General features: G+C 45.4%; 1 protein-coding gene across 2 annotated transcripts in view; it reads left to right on the top strand.

The window, feature by feature from the left end:
* Nucleotides 1-9,495: 9,495 nt before the first annotated feature.
* FAM234B (family with sequence similarity 234 member B) overlaps nucleotides 9,496-26,368 on the top strand; it is a 45,298-nt gene continuing 28,425 nt past the window's right edge. For both annotated transcript variants that reach the window (XM_054989272.1, XM_054989271.1), the window contains exon 1: nucleotides 9,496-9,533. In XM_054989272.1, the coding sequence (XP_054845247.1) occupies nucleotides 9,497-9,533 (37 nt within the window). In that variant the 5' untranslated portion in view covers nucleotide 9,496. The remainder of the gene's footprint in view (nucleotides 9,534-26,368) is intronic.

The following is a 26,368-nucleotide window of genomic DNA, read 5'->3' as shown; positions in this document are numbered from 1 at the left end:
TAAACTGCTGCATGTATTTGTAGGGGATAGTTGGCAGGATATAAATATTAGCAATCACAGTCAGCCACTATTGCAGCTCCTTCTATAAAAGCAAAGTTTGCAAAGTCTCCCTCAATGCTTGTATAAATACTGTTTTGATGTCTTACCTAAATTACTTAATGCAGTGTTATATCTGTGTTCAGACACAGTGAGTTAATCTCACAGAAGTGACTTGCATTCCACCGAAGGGTGAACTTATTTTCTCAACTGAAAGAAAACAATTTAGAAACATCAATTTAAAAAATCATTCAGAGCAAGTGGTAGACATGATGTATTATTGTATAGACCCAGGAGGATACATGAAAAGAAGCAAAGGAGCAGAGTACCATAGCTTTATTGGAGTTACAGTTATTTATGCCAGATGGGGCTGTAGTCCATCATTTGTCAATCTGTATCATGCTCTAAGATTCTTCTGAGTAAAATCATCTCTCTGTAAATGTCAGTTATTCTTAGCAACATTTAGATGAAGCTTCATGGGCCCAAAGAATGTTTACTCTCCTACAAGGTGTGTGTGGGGGGGTGTTGCCCAGCTAGGAATAAGCTCACACCTACCATTAATGGTGGCTGTATCTTTATGGCCGAAAAACACTAGAATTTACCCATGTGGCACTGACTTTTTAAAAAGGCAAAAAGCCCTCAATTGGCAAAGAGGTGGGTGGAATCAAGAGTCCTAGAAAATGACATTAATGTGGGTGGGCTAGTATGAAAATACACAGCTGCTCATCTACACAGAATGAGCAAACCTGCTTAGGATACAGTCTTTCAGGAAAGATAGTACCAAAGCAGATTTGAGGAACCATGCAGAGAGGCAGTGGAAAACCAGGAAGTGTTTCCACAAGTGCACAACAGTGGCACTGTGTGAAAGCTGTCAGAAAATCTGCTGCTATTTGGGAGGCAGGACAGAGCAACTTGTCTGTGAGCAAGCAGCCTAGATCCCCACACTGCTGCTTCTGTCACTTCTCCTTCTCTACCACCTGTGTCATTTTCAGTCTCCTCTTCCTACCTGGTGGCTCCCAATGTAGCCCCTTGTAATTATCTCACTGGTGCCTCCTTTTTCATACACAATTTCTCAGTCCCAGAGTGAGACTGCAAGAATGGAAAAGGCAGAGGCAACCAGTCCTTTATTCAGACTGTCTGCTAGCCACACTCAAACCGCTTGCAAGCCTCAACCATTTTAGTTTTTGTTACTACGCTGAACTCTCATGGCACAGCATTATTTCAGAGTGGCTTAGCACACTATGCTGAGGATCTTTTTGTTGTTGTTAGAGCAGTATGGTGGAATATACCTCAGTATATACCTCAGTATACCTCAGTAGAATCTGATAGCTTGGCATAATAGACTTCATAATATAGCACAAAATGTTGTGAACTAGCATGAAAGCATAGGATCCAAACTACATAAAACCACTGTTATTAAGAAGCACTCTTCCTGTTCCAGATATGTTAGCAATTCAGGTTGCCAAAGCAAAGACAATAAGGGGAAAAAAGCAAACATAAATAATTTTAAAGTAAACCCAAACAATAATCTGGATCAAATGGATTTCTCACAGCTGCTTTCATTTCAAAAAGGGCAAACACAGCGCAGTTTTCTTGATCATCATTCAATGGAAAGAAGAAGAAACAAATTCCTGGAAGCATCTGAATTTATGAGAACAGGATGAAAGCCCTTGATGAAGCAGCAGAGATGAAAAATGCAGTCCTCTTGATCAGCAATTCACTTGTTTTAAGACTCAATTAAATAATGTGTTCATGGGTACCAGAAAGTGTGAACTTTTAAGACTCATCAGCCAAGAAGCATCAGCTCAAAGATTCCAAAATAGCCATCTAATAGTAGTCAGGGCTGTGTTTTTGTTATCCTATAGAGACTATTTATTTCAATGAATGAATGTGTGTACACATAAAAGAGTCTGCAACCATAACTCAATCATTTTGATGCTAGTTAATAGATCATGGTTGCAGTACTAAAACTGCACAGCTTGCCACAAATTAAACAACTTCAGAATGAGCCTTTAGAATGGCACCCCAGCATAATTAACTAGCGGGCAAAAGTCCCATTGATTTCAGTGGTGCAAAGTTTTTAACTGTTGTGCTGCCACTTTTACCGACTGGCTAGATAGTATTTCTACTATAATCCATTTCTCCATGCCGTTTGTCTAATGCAGACTATCAGGTTGTGGCATGTAGGTTTGTGTTGTTATTAATTGAATCTGGGCTCCCCACACTGATATTAGCATTTTAAAGACAAAAAGGTTCTTTCAGAATCCAAGTTATTTTCCTTTAAAGTGCTACCCACAACACAGGGAGCCCTGTTTTGAGTAACAGAACTGACGGGGTGTGTGGCTGAAGAGGTGAATCTTTTCTCCTTTTACCTTACGGTCCTGGTCCAAATTGGGGCTGAGTACATGTACCGTTTAGCTTCTACAGTGTGATGGTGATCCACCGTGACCTTCCTCGTCTTTTTTTGGTTGTATGGGCATCTACTTGCAGTTCTTGCAATAAAGAGAACAGAAACTGGAAAACTCTTCAAGGTACAGGATTGTTATGAAAATTGTCTGTTTATTGAAAAAGATTGCTGTTTAAAATTTCTCTGGCTCATCTGGGAGTTGAAATGCAAGATTGATTGGAATATGCATTAGTGATATGCACAGACAGTTTATGCCGATTTGTATTTGGATAATTCTGTTCGTTCAAAATTTTGTTCAGATTTTTAAATAATGTTATTATATGTCTGCAGTTATAATATTCAGATCACGTCTCTATTTAATTCAGTCCAGAACATATTTTTGCCTGAAGATAGTTTTTTGGCTTCTAACAAACTAGGGTGAGGGGAGGGATGGGGTGGACATAAACTTTCCCAGCAAAGCTCCCTTCCAGCAATGTCATACAGAATTTATATGCAGTTCTCTCAGGCAAACATATTCCACCAATAAAGACCTCCTAAGCACCTGAATTTATTCAATGGCTACAGGAAATACTTGCTGTGCATGGGATGACAAAAGGGGGCAATTTTGTTTTGATATAACCATGGGCAAAGGGTTTTGGTTGGACAGGGGCCCTGTCAAGTATTTATCTGCTGAGTCACTCTAATTGCTGCCCTCCCCTTCCTGTTGTTACCCGATAGAAATGGAAAATTAAAGATAACTCAGGAAAATAGAAACTGAAAGCAGAGTTCAGCCACTGATACCATATTGCTGTAAAGCAAATTAGATGTGGTCCTTCAGTTCTTTTAGGAAATTCAGAATCAGAAGTATCTGGATTAGTTACCTTTCTGAGGTTAACAAACAGCATATTTGGATTAGATTTTGATTAGTTGTCTTCTAAATACACTTACCTAATATGCATTTCCATCCATTTGGTGTACGGACCCAGAGGAAGATTGCACTGTTGATACACAGCCACATCTGATTAACATGTATTTCAGGAGCATGCAAAGGCAACAAATGGATGGACCTTGCTGGATCAACGCAAGAATTTGTAGAATGTAAATACTTGTCTGTACTGGTTTTTAACTGTAAATAAATCTGACTGACTGACTGAAACACTTTCTCGCTGTTTTCTGTTTATACTGCATCATCTTCAGTTGGTATAGCACCACTAAATCTTTAATTTCTATAATCAACACTAGATGTAATGTAGTGGCTAAAAGGAATAGGAGTGAGAAGTCCCCACTTCAAATGGCCCCTTTCTACCGTGAACAAGTTATCGTTCCTGCAACCACTGCTCTCTCTCTGTAGAGATGATCAGACTTTTTTTCAGTTTTAAATAATGTTGTTAAAACAGAGAAAAATTGTACAATAACAGCTTAAAAACAATATACATCAGAAGTCAGAAATCAAAACATTGAAAGATGGTAAATACTAAAGTATACACAAGAATTATGAAGTATTTAAAGAACAAATGGTCAACTAAATTTAGAATCATAGAACTACAACTAACGACATATCTACGTCATAAAAGTAGGAACTATTTGGGGTGGGTGAAGTGCAATGTTGCCTCATTTCTTGCTATTATTACAGGCAAGGTTTTTGGATAAACAAAACTCTGTTCTATGTGTATCCAATCTAAAGTTGGAATTGGATTTAGGGTTTTTAATAGACTTACTAGGAGTGATGCATCCCAATATAATTTTATATCTGGGTAACCTAGTCCTTCCTGATTTACTCAGCATGCTAAAACTAATTCTAGGTTTTTTGTTGTTCCATACAAATTCATTAACAGATTGTTGAACTTTCAACTCCTTTGAACTCAAAAGAGTTTGAGAGAGGTATTGGTAAAGTTCTAAAGAAAAATAAATAAATTTAGGTAGGATAAATAATTTAACCAATTGTTTTCTCTAGCCAGGAAAATTGTAGATTGTTCCAATGCTTAATGAGGGACAATGTCGAATGGTACAAGTCCAGGAAATTATGTTTAAACAAAACATTTAAATCAAGGGGGATCTTGATCCCCAAATGATGCCAGAATCTAGAGATCCATTTGTAATTGTAGGCCTTCTTGATCTGGAATGTAGTCACTTGGGAAAGATGTATAGGAAATATTTTTGGTTTCATTCAGTTAACTTGAAGACCTGAAATTGCTGAGAATTGGGTCAGTTCTGTGTCAACAGCCAAAATGGTTTGTCATGGGTTAGACAAGTATAATACTACATCATCTGCAAACAGGCTGAGTTTCATCCCCTTATCTTTTACTTCAATACCAAGGATTTGGGGGTTCTTGCAGATAACTATGGTTAGTGGTTCAATAGAAAGGGGGGGAAACAATGGTGAGAGAAGAGAGCCTCATCTGGTACCCCATGACAGCAGAAAGCCTTTCAAAGATAAGTTGTTTATTCGAATAGAGGGCTTAGATGGTGCACAAAAAAATTCCCCAAATTCCATGAGAGGAGTGAGATTAGGTATTTAGGCTCTAATTTGTCAAAGGCCTTTTCTGTATCAATTGACAGTATAAGGGATTCAATTTTCTTTTTCCTATTATAATTTATGATGTCAAGTGATTTACAGATATTATCTGCTATATTTCATTTTGGCATGAACCCTGTTTGGTCTCGGTGGTCATAATGTGTGATGAATGAGTTTAGCCTATTAGTGATGGTGGCTGTAAATATTTTTGCATCTTGATTTATTAATGAAATTGGTCTGTAAAAACTTGTGTTAGTTAGGTCCTTATCCGGTTTTGGTATGACTACTATTCTGGAAAGCAGCCATGATTACGGAACCCTGCCAGAGAATAAGACATCATTGCAAACCTTGGCTAGTGGATCTATAAAGATATCTGTGTATTTTTTGTAAAAGTCACTTGGGAATCCATCTCTGCCCGGGAATTTATTGTTTTTCAAGGATTTGATAGTAGTTAGATGCAAGAGTAATTTGTCTTTCCTCCAAAGAACACAGGATATGGAGGGGAAGGTCTGTAAAACAAGTAACAAAGCAGAGGACGTGATGTCCAAGCAGACCAAATCCTCTTGAAAAGCAGGCATGGAAGTTCAAAACAATGTACACTCAGAGAATCCACATGTTCCTTTTTCCCCAACTTTGTTCTTCTCATTTCCAAAGTTATAAATGTAATCCATATTCTGTCATGCAGTATAATCATCCCGCCGTGCTGCCCCAACTGGAGCTCCTGGTGGGAGATTGGCAACAGGTTTGCAAGCCTCGGTTTTTCCCATTTCGCCACCACCGCTTCTTCACGGCCTTTCAAACTGCCTGAAAGATGTAGTCACATACAAAGTAAATATATGGATTCCATGCCCACTGGACTAAACTAATTTCAACATAAACACTTAATAAACGGGTAATTTACACGGATTATGCATTTATACACAATTACAATTTACACACACATTTACACAGTATTTACAGCATTTCACAAGGGTTGCAAGATTCAGACTTAAGGACTACTTGTAGTTTTCCTTTCGCCTTAGTCTGAAGAGGTGTGTTCAGACCTCTATTTATGCTTAACATTAAGCAATTCAGAAGCCTGACTGACTTAAAGGGGCCAGTGCCTAACATAAAAGTTTCCAAAGGAGTTCACAAAAAGGAGGAAAAATCCATTTCATGATTTAACCCATTAGGTGTCATGGTGTTCAACTTAAAGATCCACTCTGTTTCCAACTGAAGGAGCACCCTTTGAGCATTGGACATCTTTTTCCCTTTTAAAAAGAGAATCTACAATTTTTGGAAAGTAGGATTGCCACTCCACACGATTTAATGGACCCCACTGCATGAAATTGCTGGGTGAACCATGAAGTCTTAAAAATCTGGCTAGAACCAGGCTTAAGATGTGATTCTTGGAGGAATACAATGTCTGGGGAGATGATCAAGCTTGACTAACTCACAACACTGTGAAGTTCTTTGAAAACTGTAAGTGTTCTGCACAAATGATAAGTATTAGTATTAAATAAAAATACTTTCTTTAGAGGGTGCAAACTGTCATTCAGCTATGTTATTTTCAGTCATACATACTATACACTTCTTAAAGCCCGGGAAAACTAACAGTACAGTCCTAAGGTGAGTTACATCCTTCTCAGTCCCTTAAAGTCACTGTTTAAGGTTAATCTGTAAGAAGGCAGCCAGATGTTAATGATATTTTAAAAGCTATTGGTCCACAGGGATTCTTTTATAGAACTTTGGGGTGTCATAATAATTCCTTTGTAGTTTACAGCCTCTGAGAGGATGAAAATATCCCAAGAACTTTCCAAAAGTTTATAGTTCACAAGCATATTGATCCCATATATTTGTCCACGTAGTCATTCTATGGACATCAGTGAAACAGTATATATATATATATATATATATGAAAAAACCCACATAAAATGTTTTTAAAATGTACATTTAAAATATTCTGCTAGGATTCTACTAGCAAACAAATGATATTCCTCTTTAATCCTTTGAGGGAAAAATTAAAGGTAGTATTTTAAAACCATGTACAACCTGATCTTGTGCATGCTTACTTAGAAATAAGTCCTGTTGAACTGACACTCCTTAAAAAAAACACATATAAGTAAATATTATTCTATTACTGTTGTTGTTGTTGTTGTTGATTTATAGTCCAATTTTCTCACTGAGATCCAAAAATACAATATGATCAACAGTATGTATGTGTGAGGACTGTAGTAAATGAGGAGAGAAAAGCACTCTGCCCATCCTCAAAGGTATTATTTTCTTTATTAAAGAGATGGCATGAATCCAGACCAGGAATATTTGTGCACTTTAATAGAACATGACTAGTGATACATGAAAGGGGATATAAACTCAAATGGAACATACAACATCAAAATGCAGAGAACGATAGATGCAATCTAATAGCAAATTGTAGAAATGATTATCTTGTGTGCCCCTTCATATGCCTGCTAGAGGACATTATGTTTTCATATGCTAATTAAACAGAGATGGATTAATGTTGCAGAAGGAGGAGAAAGAAGAAAAGGGTGAACTGCGAGAAGAGAACGGCCTGGAGAAAAAGGTCCTGTGCCTTTAATACAAAGTGAATGGGATGTTATTATTTACAATGTGATGTTATCCTGTGACAAGTTTTTGCTGCCCATTTCTACACATTAAATCTCTATTAAAGGAACAGGACATTTTTCTTCGGGACTGTTGGCCCCCCTAGGTATGCCCCAGCAACAACTGGAATGATGGGAAATATTGTTCCACCATACCTACCACTTCTCCAAGCTGTGAGAACTTCCAGAGGGAGCATTTTCTGAGTTTGGTGTACTACTTGCCTCTACTGGGTGGGGAGAAAACATTTGGATCCCTCTAACAGCCAATTTACTGTGCAATGAAACAATAATTTGGATAGACTCTTCATGTCTTTCCACAGACATTATCTTTCATCCTTTCATTTGACAAGGGATCAGGGGGAAAACGGTTAGGGTTTATGTCTTTAGGGCATGATTCTTCTGTCACTGCATCAAGGCAGATTAACAGTTAATTCACTAAAGACTGAAGTCCCATTGGCTTTGTGTTAACAGTTAACAACAAGTCAAAATGGTGCTTCATGTTGTCTAATGTCAGTCCTAGAACTGATTATGTTCTGTTTCAGCATTTCTTTAACTCTGTATTGGATCCTTGCTAATGCTATGTCTTTGTAAACTTGTATTTGTTTACCCTATGTCATTGTTTATGGAAATGTCCTTGATACTGATTCTACTAACACCGGGACCACAAAGTGTAGCATCCAGACAAGAATAAAAGAACATGAAAGACACTGCAGGCTTGGACAACCTGAAAAATCAGCAGTGGCTGAACATAGCCTAACTCAAACTGGGCACAGTATCTTATTCCAGAACACCAAAATACTGGACAACACTTCCCACTACTTTGTCAGACTGCACAGGGAAGCTATTGAAATTCACAAGCGTAAGCAAAACTTCAACAGGAAAGAAGAAACCTTAAGAATGAACAGAGCATGGTTTCCAGTTCTGAAAAACACCAGGCTAACAAAACACTCTATACCCGACAATAGCCCTGCAGAGAAGATTAGTACATCAAGTACCAATCCATATGCAAAAGAACCTCCTCAGGATACAGTGAAGCCTCCCGCCATTAGCATTCCACACCCTGGGAAACTCTTACAGGATGACTCAGCTCAACCCCACCCCTCCTGAGTAGATATAAATGACCTGCCAACATCTTTTCCACACTGTGATACTGAGAGATCTCTGTCTTTTGGCGCTACTCCTCTGAAGATGCCAGTCACAGCTGCTGGCGAAACGTCAGGAACTACAATGCCAAGACCAGGGCAATACAGCCCGGAAAATCCACAACCACCATCATGATTCTACTAACCTCATACTATGTAATCTGCCTTGAGTTTCAGTGAGAAAAGTGGACTTTAAACACACAAACAAACATCAAATGTTCTTGTTGTTGTTGTTATTTCCTAGGGAAAGAGATCCCTTTGAAAGGAATGCATTGCAGATTTTTAGAATGGAATTGGGCTGAGTTGCCAGCTGCCTGGAGGAAAAAATGTCCTAATAGCTTTAATGGAGGCTTAAAGGGATGCTATTGACCAGCTGATGTTATTTTCCTACATGTCAGGAAAAGCTTCAGCTGCCTGTTCCACACGTTAAGCCTCTATTAAAAGGGCAAGACACCCCTGCCCCAACCTGTTGGCAACCCAAATCCCAGGCAAGAATGCAAAGGACACTACAACACAGGGCGCGCTCCAGAGCCAGCTCTGTCACATTGAAGAGGGGATGCCGGGGTTTAGCACTTGGACCATGCTTTGCAGCCCCTTGAGAAAAAATATATCTCCGGCTTATTGGAAAGCTATTCCAGAAACAGACAGTCGTTGCCTTTTCTAAGTGCTCAGCGACCCGCTCTCCGCTCCTGCAGCGCAATTCCTCTTTCTGCGCAAGGTGCGCTGAACAAGCGCTATAATCAGGGTTCTTTGCAGAACTACGTTTCCCAGGAATGCTGCACAGTTGTGCGCATGCGCACCTTTAATCGCCAGCATGGCTACGGTGCTGTCACGGGCGCTGAAGCTGCCAGGTAAGGGGTCTTGGCTCGTAGCGCGTTGCGCGTTGGACGCGGGGACGAAGCGCGGGGGAGGCAGTAAGCAGCTGGCTGGCAATCCCCAGTGCGCGAGGAGCGGGAGCGCCGCGGCTTTGCGCTTCCTCATGGGGAGAGCATCCGGGTCCCAGCCCGGGAACAGACCACCACGCACCTCTCCAATCCACCTCCCTCGCATCCGGGCACCAGCAGGTGCCCCTCATCGCTTACCGCGAAGAGATGGTTGATCGTTGCACCTTTTGCAGGGTGTGTGTTTTGGGAGTAGGTCCTTGTGAGGCGAGCAGGGAAGATAAGGGGTTGCCATAGCAATACACATTTTATGTAGCGGCTGCTGTTGGGAAAGGAGCGGGAGCGGGGTGGGAGCTAACCTGGATGGAGGGGAGAAGGATTTATTGGTCTGCAGGGAAATGATGGGGCGAGTGTGAGACTGGAGGGCAAATTGTTATCGAAATGAGAAGGGGAGTTTTTGAAGAGGAGAATGCTGTTATTGGACTCTGTGTTCCCCTGGTTCAAAATCTCACCCTCCTAAAATGTTGCAAATGTTGGCGTTTTTCACTGGGAGCAGAAAATTTACCTGAGGAGCTGGGAACATGGGGCTTTAAAGACTCAGCCCTTAAAATTCACGTTGATGGCTGTGTTTGTCGGGTCAGCCTCCTTTTTAGTTTCCTCATCCTTTTCTTAAACAGCCCTAGCTTTCCCTGTAATTAAAGAACTGTTTTAATGCCTGCCTTGGTTGTGTCAGACAGCCTATCATGTTGTGTACAAAGGTTAATGAAGAATACATTTCTTTTTGAACCATTGTACGGTGCTCCAGTTGTACTACATAACCTGTTCATCATCTTTTGCATTTTAATTGTTGCTTAAAAATAAATGTTGCAATCTTGCCTTCAACTACACGGGCAGTTTTTTTAAACTGACCATATTATAGGTTTGTGCTTTCTTTTTAAATAAAGGATTCTCATTGTGTTTCAGAAACATGTCATCATCACCCGCACTATACAAGCATAATTTGTTTTCATCAATAACATACATGTACTTAAAATTCACATGTGTGCGCATACATACGCACATGGTTAAGTAAGGAAATCCTAGATTTTTAAAATATATTTTCAAGCTGCCCCTCTTTTTACCATCAAGGTGCACTGCTGATACTAGATCAGTCTTTCCATACAGAAGTAATACTATATAAACAGGAGAAAACAAATGTGGTTTATGTTCTATATGCCCACTTGCTGATCAACTAGTGATTTTCTAAGAAACCAGTATTTCAAAGATGTAGGCACAGAAAGTTGAAGAGTTAGGACTTTCATTGCAATTAGATTTTTCATACTTACTTGGCCAGAAAAGTCCCAAATCAAAGGGTTTGATACTAGAAATTTGATATGGGAATCTACAAATTTAACTGTTTTCTTTCAGCTCTAAGTGGGTTTTAAACTTGATGACAGTTAAGCAGTTGGAACAGTTATTTGATCCAGATAGTCATTTTTAAGATGAAGGAAGTTGAATCTGAAGGAAAGACAGAGTATGGGACCACATTAAGTGAGTTGGAGAGAGATCCATCACTCTCACACTGGAAAAGCTCAGCTAGCCCCAAATGCTGCCTTTTTTCTCTCAAGTTTGTCCTGGCAGGGTTCTTCAAATACCTAGCAAAATAGAGCCTAGAAGAGAGGAGATGTGGCACTCTTCCATTGGCTTCATGTGCCATCACACCCACAAGGCCCTACAACAGCTGCTTAGCCATCCACCATGAAACCATGCAAACGAGTGGAACAATTATGCATTCCTTTTTATTTAATTTAAAGAACAGTGTGTTCTCAGTCATATCCCACAGAGGCCTTTCCTAGCTGTTACTTTTCTTCTAAGAGCTTACCTACGTAATCTACAATGTGTGCTTCAAATGCATTTTTCCCTTTGTGTAGACTACCCAAAAGTGCCTCACAGCATAATATCCAGCCAGCATGGCAATCATTAAAGTCTTGGGCTAGGACATCTGAATTCGAATGCCATCTTGGTCCAGTCATTCTTTTGACCTTACATGATAGTTTTGAAGGGGGAAATGGGCATCTGCACTCTGAGCTCCTTGAAATTTTAAAACAATTATAATTATGAAACATATAGCACAGGCAGCAAGTGTTTCTTGTTATTAGTGAACTGTAGGGCACTAACTAGTATTTATTTTATTTACTAAATGTATATAGTATCATTTAGTATCAGTTTCTGTACATATAGAGAGAGAGAACCATTCTTTATCTTTATTGCATTCCTTTCACTGTCTCCACAGGTGATGGCAAGTTTAAACAGATTCTTTTATTTTCATTTGAGAAAATACAGTAATAACTGCAACGTTTCCGCCAGCATAATTCATTGTAAACCTTTAGTTATGGAGATCTACTGCTCCTCCATCTGCCTTTTAAAATCTCCCTCCTCCGTGGTTTTTTAGGTAGCTACTAGCAAAAAGCTTGAACAATGCGATCATTGTTGGTTCTCAAATAGGTTGATTAATTCATTCATTCATTCCATTGTTTAACCTGCTCAATCTTTTAGGCACAAAGCAATTTACTTTAACATTTCCTTATACTTGGCTTATTCCATCCTCTTACAACCATTCCAACATAGCTTTTCCTTTTTAAATAGTGAAAGCAAACCCCCAACCAAATGTTCTCCTTCCCATTCCTTTTTATTTATACCAAAATGAAGAACTCCTTACTTGGCTCATAGCCAACACATACTCCTCGATCTACATACAACCCAAACATTCTCAAAAAGAGCAGCAGCAATCTCAGCAATATAGGCAGTATGGTTTCTCAACATCCAGGTGGCGGCTAGCAATCTCCCGGAATTACAACTGATCTCTAGGTAACAGAGATCAGTCCCCTTGGAGAAAATGGCTGCTTTGGAGGGTGGACTTTATGGCATTACACTCTGCTGAGATCCCTCCCCAGGCTGTACACCCCAGGTATTTCCCAATCCAGAATCGGTAGCCGTAGTAGGAAGAAAAGTATCTTTCCCAGTACATTCTTGTAAGGTTTTTGTTTAAACTGCCTGTACATTTATTACATCTCCTCCTTATGTTACCTTAGACTTTTACCTCAGGAGGACTCTGGTCACAACCAATACTTCCCCCTCCCAAGTTTCAGGTGTTCTCTACTTTACCCAGGCCTTTTACTCAGGGCCGGCACGCCCATTGAGGCCAGGTAGGCGGTGGCCTCAGGGCGCGAGGGCACCGGAGGAGCGCCAGAGGGGGTGTCGGGGGCAGAGACGCGCGCTGTGGAGCTGGCGTGGCTGGGCTGCAGCTGCTGCAGCCAGCCAGCCCCGTGCCGCCGCCGCCACCACACGCCCCCAGCCGGGCGCAGCAGCCGCGAGCCGCTGCTGGGGTAGCGTGTGGAGCGCAGAGCAGCCTGCGCCCGCCACCCCACCCATCCACCGGCCAATGCTCCTGGCTTGCACCGCGTGATGATGTCATCGCGTGATGATGTCATCACGCAGTCCGTGGTGCGCGTGTGCACTGCACGCGCACGTGTCGGGTTGGCCGCAGGCGCCAGAAACCCTGGCGCTGGCAGTGCTTTTACCTCAAGAACACTTTTCCTTGGGGGTTTGAATCCCTCTGCTAACACCATCTGTAGCATTTTGCCCTTATTGAGTGACCTATATATTGCTGCTTCCCAAAAGGTTTTTGCTGCTACTAAAGGCTTTCACCTTATCTGTTTAACTTGTATGGTAGTATGACAGAACCATCAGCACACGGGGTGGCTGTGAGATAAAAAGGGATCCTCTTTTGCTTAACCAAAAATAGAATTAATTTATTTATAAAGAAGTAAGTATGATGGCTGCAGAGTATTGATCAGCATATTGGCTTCAGAATAGCTTCATAAGCTTGGTGGTTTCGAAAAGGGTATATTAAAGGTATATTCACAGACCCAGTCACAAAGACTAAAGACTAATTTTCCACACAGATCTTCACTAAATAAATGCTCCTTTCATCCACATAAATAGATTCACTCAGGCTTTTCCACACAGCTTGCCTGGCCTAGATAGAATACTCTTTCTCGGGTTGCCAACTTCCAGGTGGTGACTGGAGATCTCCCATAATTGCAACTATTTTCCAGGCCACAGAGATCAGTTCCCATGGAGAAAGTGGCTGCTTTGGAAGGTGGGGCCCTATGGCATTATATACCACTGGGGTCTTTCCCCTCCCCAAACCTCCTCCTTCCCAAGCTCCACCCCCAAACTCTCCAGGAATTTCTCAGCCTGGAGCTGGCAAACCTATCTCTCTCAGATACACACAGAGGAACCCAAGTTTCCACACAGTTTGCCTAACTTAGCTGGAATGAATACTTATCCTTGGCACTCTGATTAAAAACTGCAGTTCACTCACCCCCCTAGGGTACAGCTGCCGTTGAATCACAGCATGCTTCACTAACCCATCCAGTTCCCCCCTTCTTACATTAGAGGCCTGCATTTTAACTCACAGTAACAAATAGATCTATCAGTCCCCTGGTTGGGGTGTGGGATCCCTGCTCCCAGCCTCCACCCTCCGCGACCACTCACCTGGCCAGCAGGAGGAAAGGTGTGGGAAATGGGCAAAATACCTTCCTGGCAAGCCCACAGTGGGAGTGCTCCTGGTGGGGTGTGATTATTTCACTTCCAGGAGTGACATCATCGCTCTGGCTGTGGAAATGCTCCTACACTTCACTTGGGCCTGGAAGTGTACACTGGTACAAGGAGGTGTATCAAAAATAGAGTTGTATTTTAAACTACAAATTGAAAACGCTACAGGAATATGAACAAACGTGCATACATCTATAAACAATATTCAATGCACCAATAACAAATGTGTAACAATATGCAGAAAAATAAACAGTATAAGTATATAATTAATCAAAAAGAGTTAACACAGATTGCCAGCCAAACTCCATTTCTAGTATATCTTCATCAGACCGTTTTTATCATATTATTGGCTGCCTTGGTATTGAGTCAGACATTGGCTCTGGGTTGCTGATTGGACTTGATCTTTAAAGTCTGTCATAATTCCTAAAACCATTGATACTTATAGATGTCTATACTAGCACTTATAGTTTACTGCCAGAGGAGCAAGCATGGACTTTCACAGAATGAAAGAGCTATACTTGAGCAGCTGTTAGTAATGGAAATTGTATTCTTTCTTCTCTTTGAGTTAAAATGGAAATGAGGGAAGATACAGATGAGAATTCAATCAACTGTAGGAGAATTTTAAAAACAGATATGTATGAAGCTGATCCTGCCTTGAAAAATTTTTTGTATGAACTCTTGTGGCTGTATCTAGATCCTTTGAAATTATTTACTTGACCATATCAAGGCATAGAATTGAGGGATAAGCATTTTTTATTGGAAAGGCATTGAGTAACTAAGGAAGAAGTCTGTTAATTATAGGATGTTTTGGAAGTCTTTCATTCATAGGGTTGCCATGGGTCGGAAGTGACTTGATGGCAGATAATACACACACAACTAAGGAAGATGTTTAGGGATAATATTTGTGCTCTGTAGTTCAAAGACTGTATTACATATAAATGTAGGCCTTTCCAGTACAAATGATCTCTTTTTTGGTGATGCAATGGTTATTCAGCGCTTTTGGCTCAACTGTCAACAATGGGATGGTGACATGTAGCCCATCAACTATTCCTTGGCATTCCTCCAGAATATAATTATTATTCTGGGTCAAAGGGAGAACATATAAATGCATCTTGAATTTTATTACGGAATCTATACACAGCCAGTACAGATTTTTGAACTGTGGTATATGATGTGCAACCAGCTGACCTATTGAATCTCTTCATGAGATGATAAAGTTGAGGTTTTAAAAAATTGAATCGAGGACCTGAGTTTTTGGATCCCTTTAATCTCTTTCATCCAAGGGCAATTGTTTATGTTAAAATAATAGTATCTTTATAGTATCTTCAAAAGTTAGACGTAAGTGGATGGAATTTACTATTCTTGGCAGTAGCATGCTAGCTTCAGACTCAGAGTCACTTGATTTAGTGTTCAAATGAGATCCCCTGTTCACATAACAAAATACAAAATGAAAGAAATAATAAGAAATTATCATGGATAGTATGTTACCAGAACTGCTCTTTATTATAATGGGGAATTAGCTATAGCAGTCTGTAACCTAATATTAAGCGCGGATCATAACCTATGTTTACGGAGGTCCCGATCCCAGACACTCTAGTGAAAAAGAGGCAGACAACAAATAAGTTCCAAACACGTGTATTTAGTGTGGCGTAAGCCTAACTTGCACAATCATACAAGGAACACACAAGATCTAGGAAATACAGAGTAGGAAATACAGAGACGTTCGCATTAGCTGGTTTCCAACGATGATAGGGGGAATACTCACTTATCCTGGAGCGAAGCAGAGACACAGCAGCGAGGGTGGCCCAATGCCAGCACTGGGACCACAGACGGACAGCAAGGAGGTCTGGATAGGGAATGGCCTGAGCACCGAGTGGTCTGGGAGACCAGCTTAAATACCCCAAAATGTACCCTGGGGCTGGTGCTGTACTTGGTGGTTCTCACAGATTAAAACAAAGGTTCTAATGGGCTACTGAATGGCTTGGATGGGCCACTTTAGTAATCAGATTGTGATAAGTGACACCTCAGGAAGAGGGGACAAAAGAGGGAGGGGGAAATCCAGGTGGGCTGAAAGGATGTTCCAGCGGACAGGGCTTGTCCTGATGTCATCAGCTTCTGGAATGCGGAGGTTTCTTTGAGATGCATTCTCTAAGTGCTTGGGATGGTCAGCACTTAGCTCTTCTCCGGGGCGGCTCCTAAGATATGCAGAGCGGGGCGAGGGGCTCTCGCTGCGGACGTGGTGTGCCCGCTTCACCGAAATGGCTTCTCAAAGCAGTCTTCTTCCTCTGGGTCTTCTGGGTGCCTGAGAACATGGATGCCGGCTGGGCATGGCTGGGGCTGGATAGCAGGCTGCCCGGTAGCGAGGGCAAGCTCGGCGACCGGCTCGCGGGAGGCTCCAGGCGGGAACTGACCAGGGAGCGCCTAGCCAGGCTCGCTGGAGGTTTCCCCGGCAGGCGCCCGGCTGCTAGCAGCGGCTTGGGCCCATATGAGGCAGGCTTCCATGGAGGCAGGGGGAACAGCACACAAAACACAGTCCAAAGCAGGGAACAGGCACGGTCCGTGGCAGATGGCAATGCAGGCACGGGGCACACTTGTGACACAGTCCAAACACACACTTGGAAGTCCAGATACAGGTCAGGGCAGGGCTGCCCAGAAAGAGAGTCCTTTGTGCAGTTATCCAAACATGGAGTCAGTAACTACACAGTCTATAGCAGCAGCAAGGCAATTGACACGCAGGCAGGAAACTGACACGTGTATCAGAACACACACGTGCAAAGCAGTCTTTGTGCAGCAGTGAAACAGTAACGCAGGAAACTTTAACACAGTTCATAGCAGGCTTTAAAGCAGGGGAGGGGGCCTACTTGGCAACAATTCCCCCCCTCGGAGACCCCGTGACGTCAGGCGCGCGGGTCTCCGAACTTGACTTCAAAGGCGAGGTGGTCGGCAATGTCCGGTGGTCGAGCTTCGAGCGAAGAAGGAGTGGGAAGGGAAGGAGGGGGAGGCGTCACTCAAAAATTTAGTTTGGAGAACCACCTAACCAAATAAGTGCAATTTAGATCAGCCAATGGGCTGCAGGTCTCTGGGTTCACACCAGGGGGTGTGCTGAGTGCAATCGTCAGAATAAATAGCAATAATTCATAAGTAATAGCAATTCATAGTAGTAGGCAGCAATGAGCAATTCATGCATATAAATAGCAATAATTCATATTTGTGTACATTGATTAATTCATGGATGAAGGTAGTTCATACGGAATTCATGGTGGGTTAAAAGTACTAAAAACCAGGGGCAATTAATATGCATGGATCAATTCATAGATAAGTAAAACCATAAATACATAGGATTAAAAGCAGGGATAATTCATACAGGGTAAAGTGAAATGTGCAAGCATGGCATAATTCATTGAGGGTAGGCTAATTCATAAATGGTTAAAATCATAAATACATAGATACATAGGGTTTAAAATGATAATTCAGGAAGTTAAAACCGATTTCATAGATGATAGCAGCCATAGTAAAAGCAAGTGCGAAGAAATAATTCATGAGGGGTAAGCGGCGGAAGGGCTCATAGGGGACAGAAAAATAAACTCTGCAATTAAAAGACCAACTCATATAGTCAGATTAAAACCAAATTCATCGAACTTAAAATCAGAAATAAAATAACCTTTGAAAGAGACCGTTCAGGAGGGGTCCCGGTTAAAACCAAATTCATAAAAGGATAAATAGGCTAGAATTACCTCGGCGGAGGGAGTCAGGTTAAAAAGGCAATTCCTAAGGTTAAAATCAAATTCATAGGGATAAAGTTAATAGGGGGTGATAAAAGGGTCCCAGTTCATGGGAAGATCATGGGCGCACTTGCGGTAAATAGATGGAGGGACTAGTTCGGGGCTAAATTCATGGGAGCACAATTCATGAAAGCAATGCAAAGGAATTCATAAAACAATAGAGTTACAAAGATCACAGACGGCTCAGTCCGCAGTACAGCTGCTGGACTGGGTTGCATATATACAGGAGCAAGCAAACTTAGTCCATGTGTTCCAAAACACACTTCCACCCCCCCTTGCTGTCTGCGTCAATCCGCAGAGCAGGGTCGGCAGGCGGCGAGAAGGGCTTCAGACACACAGTTCTAGTCCTCATGGAGGTGGCGCTGCTGGCGGTCGTTTGGAGACGGGCCGTGGGCCGGGAGGCAGAGTAATATGTCCCCCCCCCTAGTCCACAAGAGGGCCTCGGAGCGGTGTCCGGCAGCAAAGCGTCCATGGGGCTGGTTCAGGATCCATACATATAATAAAATATAGTCATAGTTCATAACAACGCAAGCAAATAAACAAGGGTTAAAGGAGGGCGCCAAGAATAACCCTTAAGGCAGAAGAAGGTCGGGGTTATAGTGATCCAAGCGGTGAGACAGCTGGAGTTGCTGGAGCTGTCGGCGGCTCCAACAGCCCAAATAAAGCAGTGAGGCACATAGTAAAACTTGAAAAGCCAAAATAACAATAATCGGGTGCAAAGCCAAATTGTAAATTCCAGTGGCGGTGGGGCTCCAGCCAAAGAGGGTTTCCCACCACGAGTGCTCACCGGTGGTCTTAATCCGCTGGACAAGATCCAAAATCTCCTTGCCGTTGTGGGACACAACCAAAGCAGTGGTATCCCCGTCCCTCTGGATGCTCTGGAGGGTGCGGTGGAGCTGCGGGTGGGTCAGGAGCTCGTGGATTAATTCCAGACCGATGCCAAGGGGAATGGGCTTCACATAACGATAGATGGAGGGTGCCATCAGGATCTCTTCTTGGGTCCAGACCGGTACCGTGTAGGTGAAGTCGCAGGCTGCCACCGAAGACAGGTTGCAAAAGCAGCGATTGACTCCCGGGATCACGGGCTTCAGCTGGAACGAGTTCAGGACCACAAAATCGCAGGCCGTTCGCACGCAGGCACATCCTTTCCCAATGTAGACGACAGCGGAGCTGTTCTCCCGGACGACCTCGAAGGGGCACTCGTTGAGGGCGTCGACTTGCGGGGCTACACAGGGGTGTTGTGGTGCAAAGGCTTGGTCTTGGCAGATGAAGCCGGTCTGGTCTCGATGCTGGCACCCTTGGAGGCTGACGAGCTGCCATCCGGTCGGGGTGAAGCGGGCCCAATGGTCGGGGTGGCTGGTGTAGAGAACCTCGGTGTCGCTAACTTGGAGTCCCAGAGGCACGACTGGATACACGTGGAATGACTCATGCGCACTGGCCGTTAACAAAAATAATTCAAGCTCCTGGGTGGTCGGTGAGAATGAGGAATTTACGAGAGACCACCAGGATTCAAGCTCCAGTTCAATGGGTGACAATTTGGGCATAATCAATCTTTTAATTTCCAGGGGCAAGTGCCCGTCCGTGGCTTGCCGAATTAGCCCCATGGCCACAGCCTGGTTTAATTGTTGGGCTTGCATACATGCCATGGCTATTGACACGTTGCGTTCCAAAGACTGTGTTCCTTTGAGCAGCAGAGAAAAATCTCTTTCAATTTGACTCTCCCAGTTAACTAAAATGGAGCTGATCTCGTGTTGCCCATTCGAAATGGAATTTAGAGACTGCACCACCGGTTTACCTAAGTCGGAGATGCTAGTCGTGACATGGGCAAACTTATTAGCGAGAGTCTCAATATTGACCGAATCCATGATTGCTAAGCCTCCGGCTGCAGGAGCAGTCCAGTCGGCAATGCTTCGTCTGGCACGCGAGAGAGAGGGGGAGGGATCGATCCACAGTTGTAGCCATGCATTCCAACCCTTGCTACCGGCCTCCAGATAGGGAGCGCACTGCGGCAGCCTCTGGGTTATATTTAGCTCAGCTAAGTCTATGCGGATCTCTTTTAAAGACATTTGCGGGCGGACTAGAACTCTCTCTCGAATGTCAGTTTTCAAAACGTGGGAGCCCACTATATGCGTGCCGCCTTGGCTTAATTGTTCATTGCTAGCAATCAAAGGGTCAATTTGGATGGTGTGGGTCTCCTGGGTCCGGATCAGCAGGGAATAATTGCCTGGTTCGTGAGTCAAATTTACAAAGAGCAGCCCAAGCCGGTGAAATTTCTCTACTAGGGGCTTGGTTTGGCATTCGGGCGTCTGTTGAACCAGTATCCAATTGGGTGGGCCGTGTTTGGCTAGGTCTTCCTCCTTCACAATCCAGGTCAGGTTCTCCCAGCGCTCTATAGCAAAGGAGAGAACTGTGCCTGAAGGGGGCGTGATAGTGACTGATGCAGACTCAGTGGTAGTAGTGCCTAGTAGGATGGTCATTCTAAAGGGGTCTCCTGCCTTCCATACTGCGGCCGACACTAAAATAACTTCACAGTATGGTCCGAAAGCCTCAGTAACAAATGGCAAGGTTTCGACATTGGCAGGGGTGGTATATTTGTCTACCACCGGGACTGCGGTGGGGGCTGGCCTTATACGGGGAAGAAACATACATGGGATTGGAGCAAGTGGTGAAACCGTATCAGTAGGCGAGTAACAGACTAATTCTTGAGACAGAGTTTTCACTCCCACACATAAAATAACAAGCTCTGGGGGTCGGATCCACTGCTCTTCGCAACTGCGGAAGTTAGTGCGATCCATGGGGGTGGTCATATTAATCTGCTGCACAACCTTGCAGACCATCATTTCATTTCCTGCCAGGGTGTTGATACATCTCCAGTGGGGGTAGGGCATTAATTTGGACGGGCGTCCCTCTATTAGGGTGCCTGCCAGCACGAGCAAACACAGAGTAGCCAGGTGCCTCATCTCCTGGCCTTCCTTTTCCTTCCTGGGGAGACCTGCGGATATAAGTACAGGCTCCCTGAGTTTCTTGCAGCAAAATAAGTGAAGTAAAGCGGGGGGAAAAAGGAGGGCGTATTTCTGCCAGCACTGTATGTTCGGTGGGGCTCGAACGAGAAGTCCCGGAGCACTAAGCGAGCCTTCCAGCTTGTTGCTCTGGGGAACTCCTATACGAAGATTTCTTTCTAAAGCGTGTATATTTCAGGGGGGACGTCTTTGCGTCGGGCAAGGGTCGGCTGTGCGTTAGGCGGGATTATGCAAACTCGCCCCAGGGGTCCCTGGGTGCCTAGACTATGTGGCCTTCAGGTGCCCCTTGCTCGGTGGCGGGCTGTTTTTATTTTGCGGGCTGAGAGCTATCGGTCCGGCTCGGCCTGGCCTTGCCGTTTCAAAACGAAAAAAAACTAGCGAGCGGTTTCCAGCAACTATAAGGGTTGCTGCAGACGGGGGCCCTCGCTGTAATTTTCAAAAATGGGCTTTCGTCATATGTTTGCAGGACAACCAATTTTTGGAGGGACTCCCTCGGGAGGCCCCGTTTTCTGGTTTAAAAAAAGTACACCGGGCAAAAAGAAGAATACACTGAGCAAAAGAAAAATGCACTGAGCAAAAAAGAAAAACACACGGAGCAAGAAGCATACGGGTGTGGGGTACTTTCGGGTTGCCCTCCCTTGGAAGGCCTGGCAGGGCTTCACTATAACTTCGATATGTCTCCCCCCCTTCTTTTCCCTTATACGGTACGGGCAAGGGAAAAGATTACGTGGGGCGGGCGGCTGCTGGCGGAAAGGGCCGAAGTGGAGCCGAGGGCGCTCGGCAGCGTTTATCGAAAAGCGGCGGAGACGGCCGAGATCTGCCGGCGCCACTGGGTCTGGGTTGTTCGGGGGTCATCTTGGCGCAGGGGATCCTGGCTATGTAAATGAGGCACGCTGCCCCTTGTGCGTAGCGAACGCACCTCAATAACACATTCCAGAGGTAACATATTTACAAAATACTGGCGGGTCTTTTACCTTTGCACTAAAGCGTACTAGATGGTGGCGCCGTATAGCAACTCACCATGACGAATATGAACATTAGTAAAAGAGGGATGTTGGGCTATCTGGGGGTCCTTTTCCAGGGGAGGCACGGCCCTCAAAGCCAAAGCCGACCATCATGCGAAAGCGTGGGTCTGGCAGGTGAGACCCCGAATCTACGTAGATGCGGGATCTTCACCAGCACGGCGGGTGAAATGTTTTCAAACAAAGAAATCACCTTTTTTGGTGGTTTCAACGTTGGAAGACTACATTCACTTTTGGGCTAAAGCCTCTCCAAACACTTTCACACACAGCAACTCTCTTTTGCCTGTGCAATTTTTTCCCGAACATGCGGCTTACAATCCAATTAAGAATCACTCTCGGTGGTGGTCCTATTTGGCTTTGGTTGCCGTGTCTTCCCCAAGGGTCCCAACTGTGGGGCCCGCCTAATGAAGTTAAAGAATAGAACTGGAAAAACTTTTGACATTCACACCTATATCTACATATTCTACTGTTTCTTTTATACTAAGGCTAAAAAGGTCTGGTCTAAGGGGACACAGGGTATCTCTGGCCCAGGGTGAAGGGATATCTGGCGAATCACTGGGCAGAGGGGGGCTGGGCTGGTGGCGGCTCCCCCAGGGTCATACACAGGAGGGGCGGTTTGGAGCGGCTTCCCTTTCCATTCCTTTAATTGAGAGGCGTGAAAGTATTTTAGCCAAGTGCCTCCTGTCTTTCTCTGGATAGCTACCTGATAGACGGCTGGGGAGACTCTTTTCGTGATGGGGACTGGGCCCTGCCATTTGGCTGCTAGTGAATGCGCCTTTTGCGAGAACTTCCTGTACAGAACGAGCTGTCCTTCCTCCCACTGCCTGGGGTTCCTGACCCATCCTAATTTGCGGTCCATATCTTTTTGAGCGGTGCCCAGCTTCTGGGCCACTTGCATGTGGACAGCGTGTATGGATGAGAGCAGATCCTGGACCCAAGCGTCATTAATCACTACGGGCTGCATATCAGAAGGGAGCTGCGTATCTAGCCAGAAGGCTTCCGGGAGCTGCATTCTTCGCCCTGTCATTACCATATGGGGTGTGAGCCCGTGAACTGCGGTGGTGCCTCTGATGGCCATTAGGATTATGGGGAGTTTTTCATCCCAGTCTCTCCCGGAGGAGCGAACCATTTTGCGGAGAGCCTCCTTGAGGGTCCGGTTGGTTCTTTCTATGGCACCCGAAGCTTGAGTGTGGCCGGCTATATGGAAGCGTTGCTGGATGCCTAGCGCCTTGCAAAGCTCCTGGGTGACTTCTCCGATGAAGTGTGAGCCTAAATCGGAGTCCATGACTCTCACGATGCCCCATCTTGAAAAGACATTGTTGAACAATAGTTTGGCTGTGGTGGCTGCATTGTTGCGCTTACAAGGAAACGCTTCGACCCATTTGCTAAAGGGGTCTATGACAGTGAGACAGTAGCGATTGCCGCGAGGAGTGGGGGGAAGGGGGCCGATAAAGTCAATTTGTATGCGAGCCCAGGGTCCGTCAATTCTCTGATGCTGGAGGGGAGCTCTAGGTCCGGTGGGGTCTGCATTGACCATAGCGCAGGACAGACAGTTGTCTACCCATTGCGCTACTTCGGTGCGCATGCCAGGCCACCATCCAACCTCTTTTACCCTTTCCAGAGTCAGGTCCTTGCCTCGGTGTCCCTGCTCGTGGACAAACTGAATTAAATCAGCCCTAACTTCCAATGGCACTACCCAGTGGCGTTCACCGGCTGCATCTACTGCCCAAACTATGCCTTCCTCTTCTCGGATCATTAGTCTTCCTGTCTGATCTCTTCCTGCGGTTAGGAGGTCAGCTACTTCTGGGTCAGATAGCTGTAGTTGCGCTAGGTCTAGTGTTCCCGTAGTTCCCTGAGCCTGGCCGCGGGCTTGTGCGCGAGTGGTGACAGGGTGTAAGGGGCAATCGGTAGCTGGTTCCGGTAGGGGAGCATTTTCAGTGGCGGCTGCCTTGGCTGCGAGGTCTGCCTGGTCATTCCAATAAGCGGTCTCTGAGTTTGTCTTCTGGTGTCCCTTGACATGGGTAACCTGCGTTGGGCCTGAGCGGGACTGAAGGAGTGCTGCTACTTGCTGCCATAGCTGTAGGTGGGCTACGGGTTTCCCATCACTTGCTCTCCACCCCTGATTCTGCCATACCGGGAGCCAGACCGTGGCGGCTTTGGCCGTCCAATCCGAGTCTGTGTAAATGGCAAGCGGGCTTTCTGGGGGCTCAAACTCAAGCACTGCCAGAAGCGCTTGCACCTCAGCCGCTTGGCTGGAATGGGGGCGGGCTGGACCTTTGAGAGTATGGGCGTCGCTCACTCGCACGGCGCCGTAGCCTGTCCGGGGGGAGCCTCCAACGTGGAAGGAGGAGCCGTCGCAGAACCAGCATGTGAAGCCGTTCTGTCGGGCTTCCTCTAGCGGGACTCCCCAAGTGACTGGCCAAACAACCTGCGGTGGCGGGTCCAGGGGGCACTCGTGCTCGGTCCCAGTTACTAACAGGCCATAGGGGGCTGGTGGCTCGGTGGCTTCCTTTTTAAATTCTACTCCGCGGTTGACTAGGGCCAGGGTCCACTGCGCTATGCGGGCGTTTGAGACTTGCCCGTCTTGTATCTTTCCAGACAGAATATATTTGAGAGGCGTGTGAGTGGTTTGAACTATTGTACGTGAACCTCCTATGATAAATTCCCAATGGGTCAGACTCCAAACTAGAGCAAGGCAAGTCTTTTCGCATGGGCTGAACTTGGTCTCTACTGAAGTTAGATTGCGAGAGGCATAGGCTACTACTCTAGCGGTTCCCGCTTGCTGCTGGGTGAGCGTGGCTCCTATGCTCTTGTCTGATACTGCTAACTGAATAAAGAATGGCTGGGTGACATCCGGATGGGCTAGGGCCGGGGCTGCGGCCAGACTGCGCTTCAGCTCGGCTAAGGCTGTCTGTTGCTCCGGTCCCCACTCCCAGGGGGTGTTCTTCTTGAGGAGAGCATAAAGGGGGCGAGCCTTGTCTGCAAAGGACTCGATGAAGTCTCGGGAAAAGTTAAAAGTTCCTAGAAGGGCTCTGAGGGAGGGGACATCGGTGGGTGCAGGCAGCTTGGAAATGACCTCCATTCGCTGGGCGTCCGGGGTGCGACCCTCGGGTCCCAGGGTCAGACCCAGGTACTTGACGCTGGTCTGAACCAATTGGGCCTTTTCCCTGCTTGCCTTGAACCCAGTCTCGCGGAGGAGTTCCAGGACTTCCCTGGTGATTTGGCTGGCTAATTCTTCCGTGGGGGCGTGGACTAAAATGTCATCCACGTAGCTCAGTACGTGGGGCCTCGAGGAGGGTTGGAGGCGTTCCCACATCTGAACCACATGGGCATGACAAATACTGGGGCTGGAGTGGAATCCCTGGGGTGTCCGCTTGAATGCGTATTGCTGGCCGCGGAAAGTGAACGCGAACTTGTACCAGCAAGACTCATGCAACCGGATGGAGTGGAAAGCGTTGGCCAGGTCTATGACCGAGTAGAACCGGGACCCAGCGGCAATGGCCGTTAGGATCTCATTGTACTTGGCCACAACCGGGGCAACTGGAGGGGTGGTGGCATTCAGGGCACGGAAGTCGACCGTCATTCTCCAGGTCACTCCATCTGCTTTTAGAACTGGCCACAATGGGGTGTTGCAGATGGACTGCATCGGGAGTATGACGTCCCACTCAAGGAGTCCTTCTATAGTTTTGGCTATCCCTGCCTCAGCTTCCGCTGGGTACTTGTACTGTCGTTGGGGAGGGGGGTCCTTTCCTTCAATCAGGACGCAGGCGCCCTTCACTATCCCACACTCGGCCTTGTCTGTCACCCACACTTCGGGAAAGTCCTGAACCCAGGGGTCTCCTGTGATGGGGGCGAGAGGAAGGGGGGCCTTAAGGGCTGCACATCGATGGACTGCATTGACAAAGTCTGGGCCTCCTGGGATGCGCCACAGGAGCCCATTTGCTAGGTCGATGGTCAGTCCTTCGGCACGGAAAAATGGCATGCCCAAAAGTCCATCATCTTCTCCCCGGTTTGCGCATGCCGAAATCCGGGTGGCCAGGTTCCCAACGGAGAGGGGGATATCCTGCCAGACCTGGGATTCCTGCATGCCGCCTCCAAAACCGGCGAGCTGCATGGTGGTGGGGGTCTGAGTTCCCTTAGTGACTAAGGTGGGCCGGAGTATATTAAGTGAAGCTCCGGTATCTATGAGGAGAGTGGCAGGCTTCTTCTTTTCCCCGGGAGTCCCGATCCCTGCCTTCACTGTCGGTCTCCCCCATGTGTCCGGCTTTAGTTTGGCAACTATGCCCACGGAGGGAGACTGGGACTCGGGGCAACCCTATTCTGATCCTGCACACTGGTCGGTGGAAGCGGCGCTTCCTCTAAAGGGGTTGTTGGGGCTCGGT

This window comes from Eublepharis macularius, chromosome 9 (assembly GCF_028583425.1).
Source record: "Eublepharis macularius isolate TG4126 chromosome 9, MPM_Emac_v1.0, whole genome shotgun sequence".
Taxonomy (NCBI): domain Eukaryota; kingdom Metazoa; phylum Chordata; class Lepidosauria; order Squamata; family Eublepharidae; genus Eublepharis; species Eublepharis macularius.
This window is presented reverse-complemented; position numbering and strand designations above follow the sequence as displayed.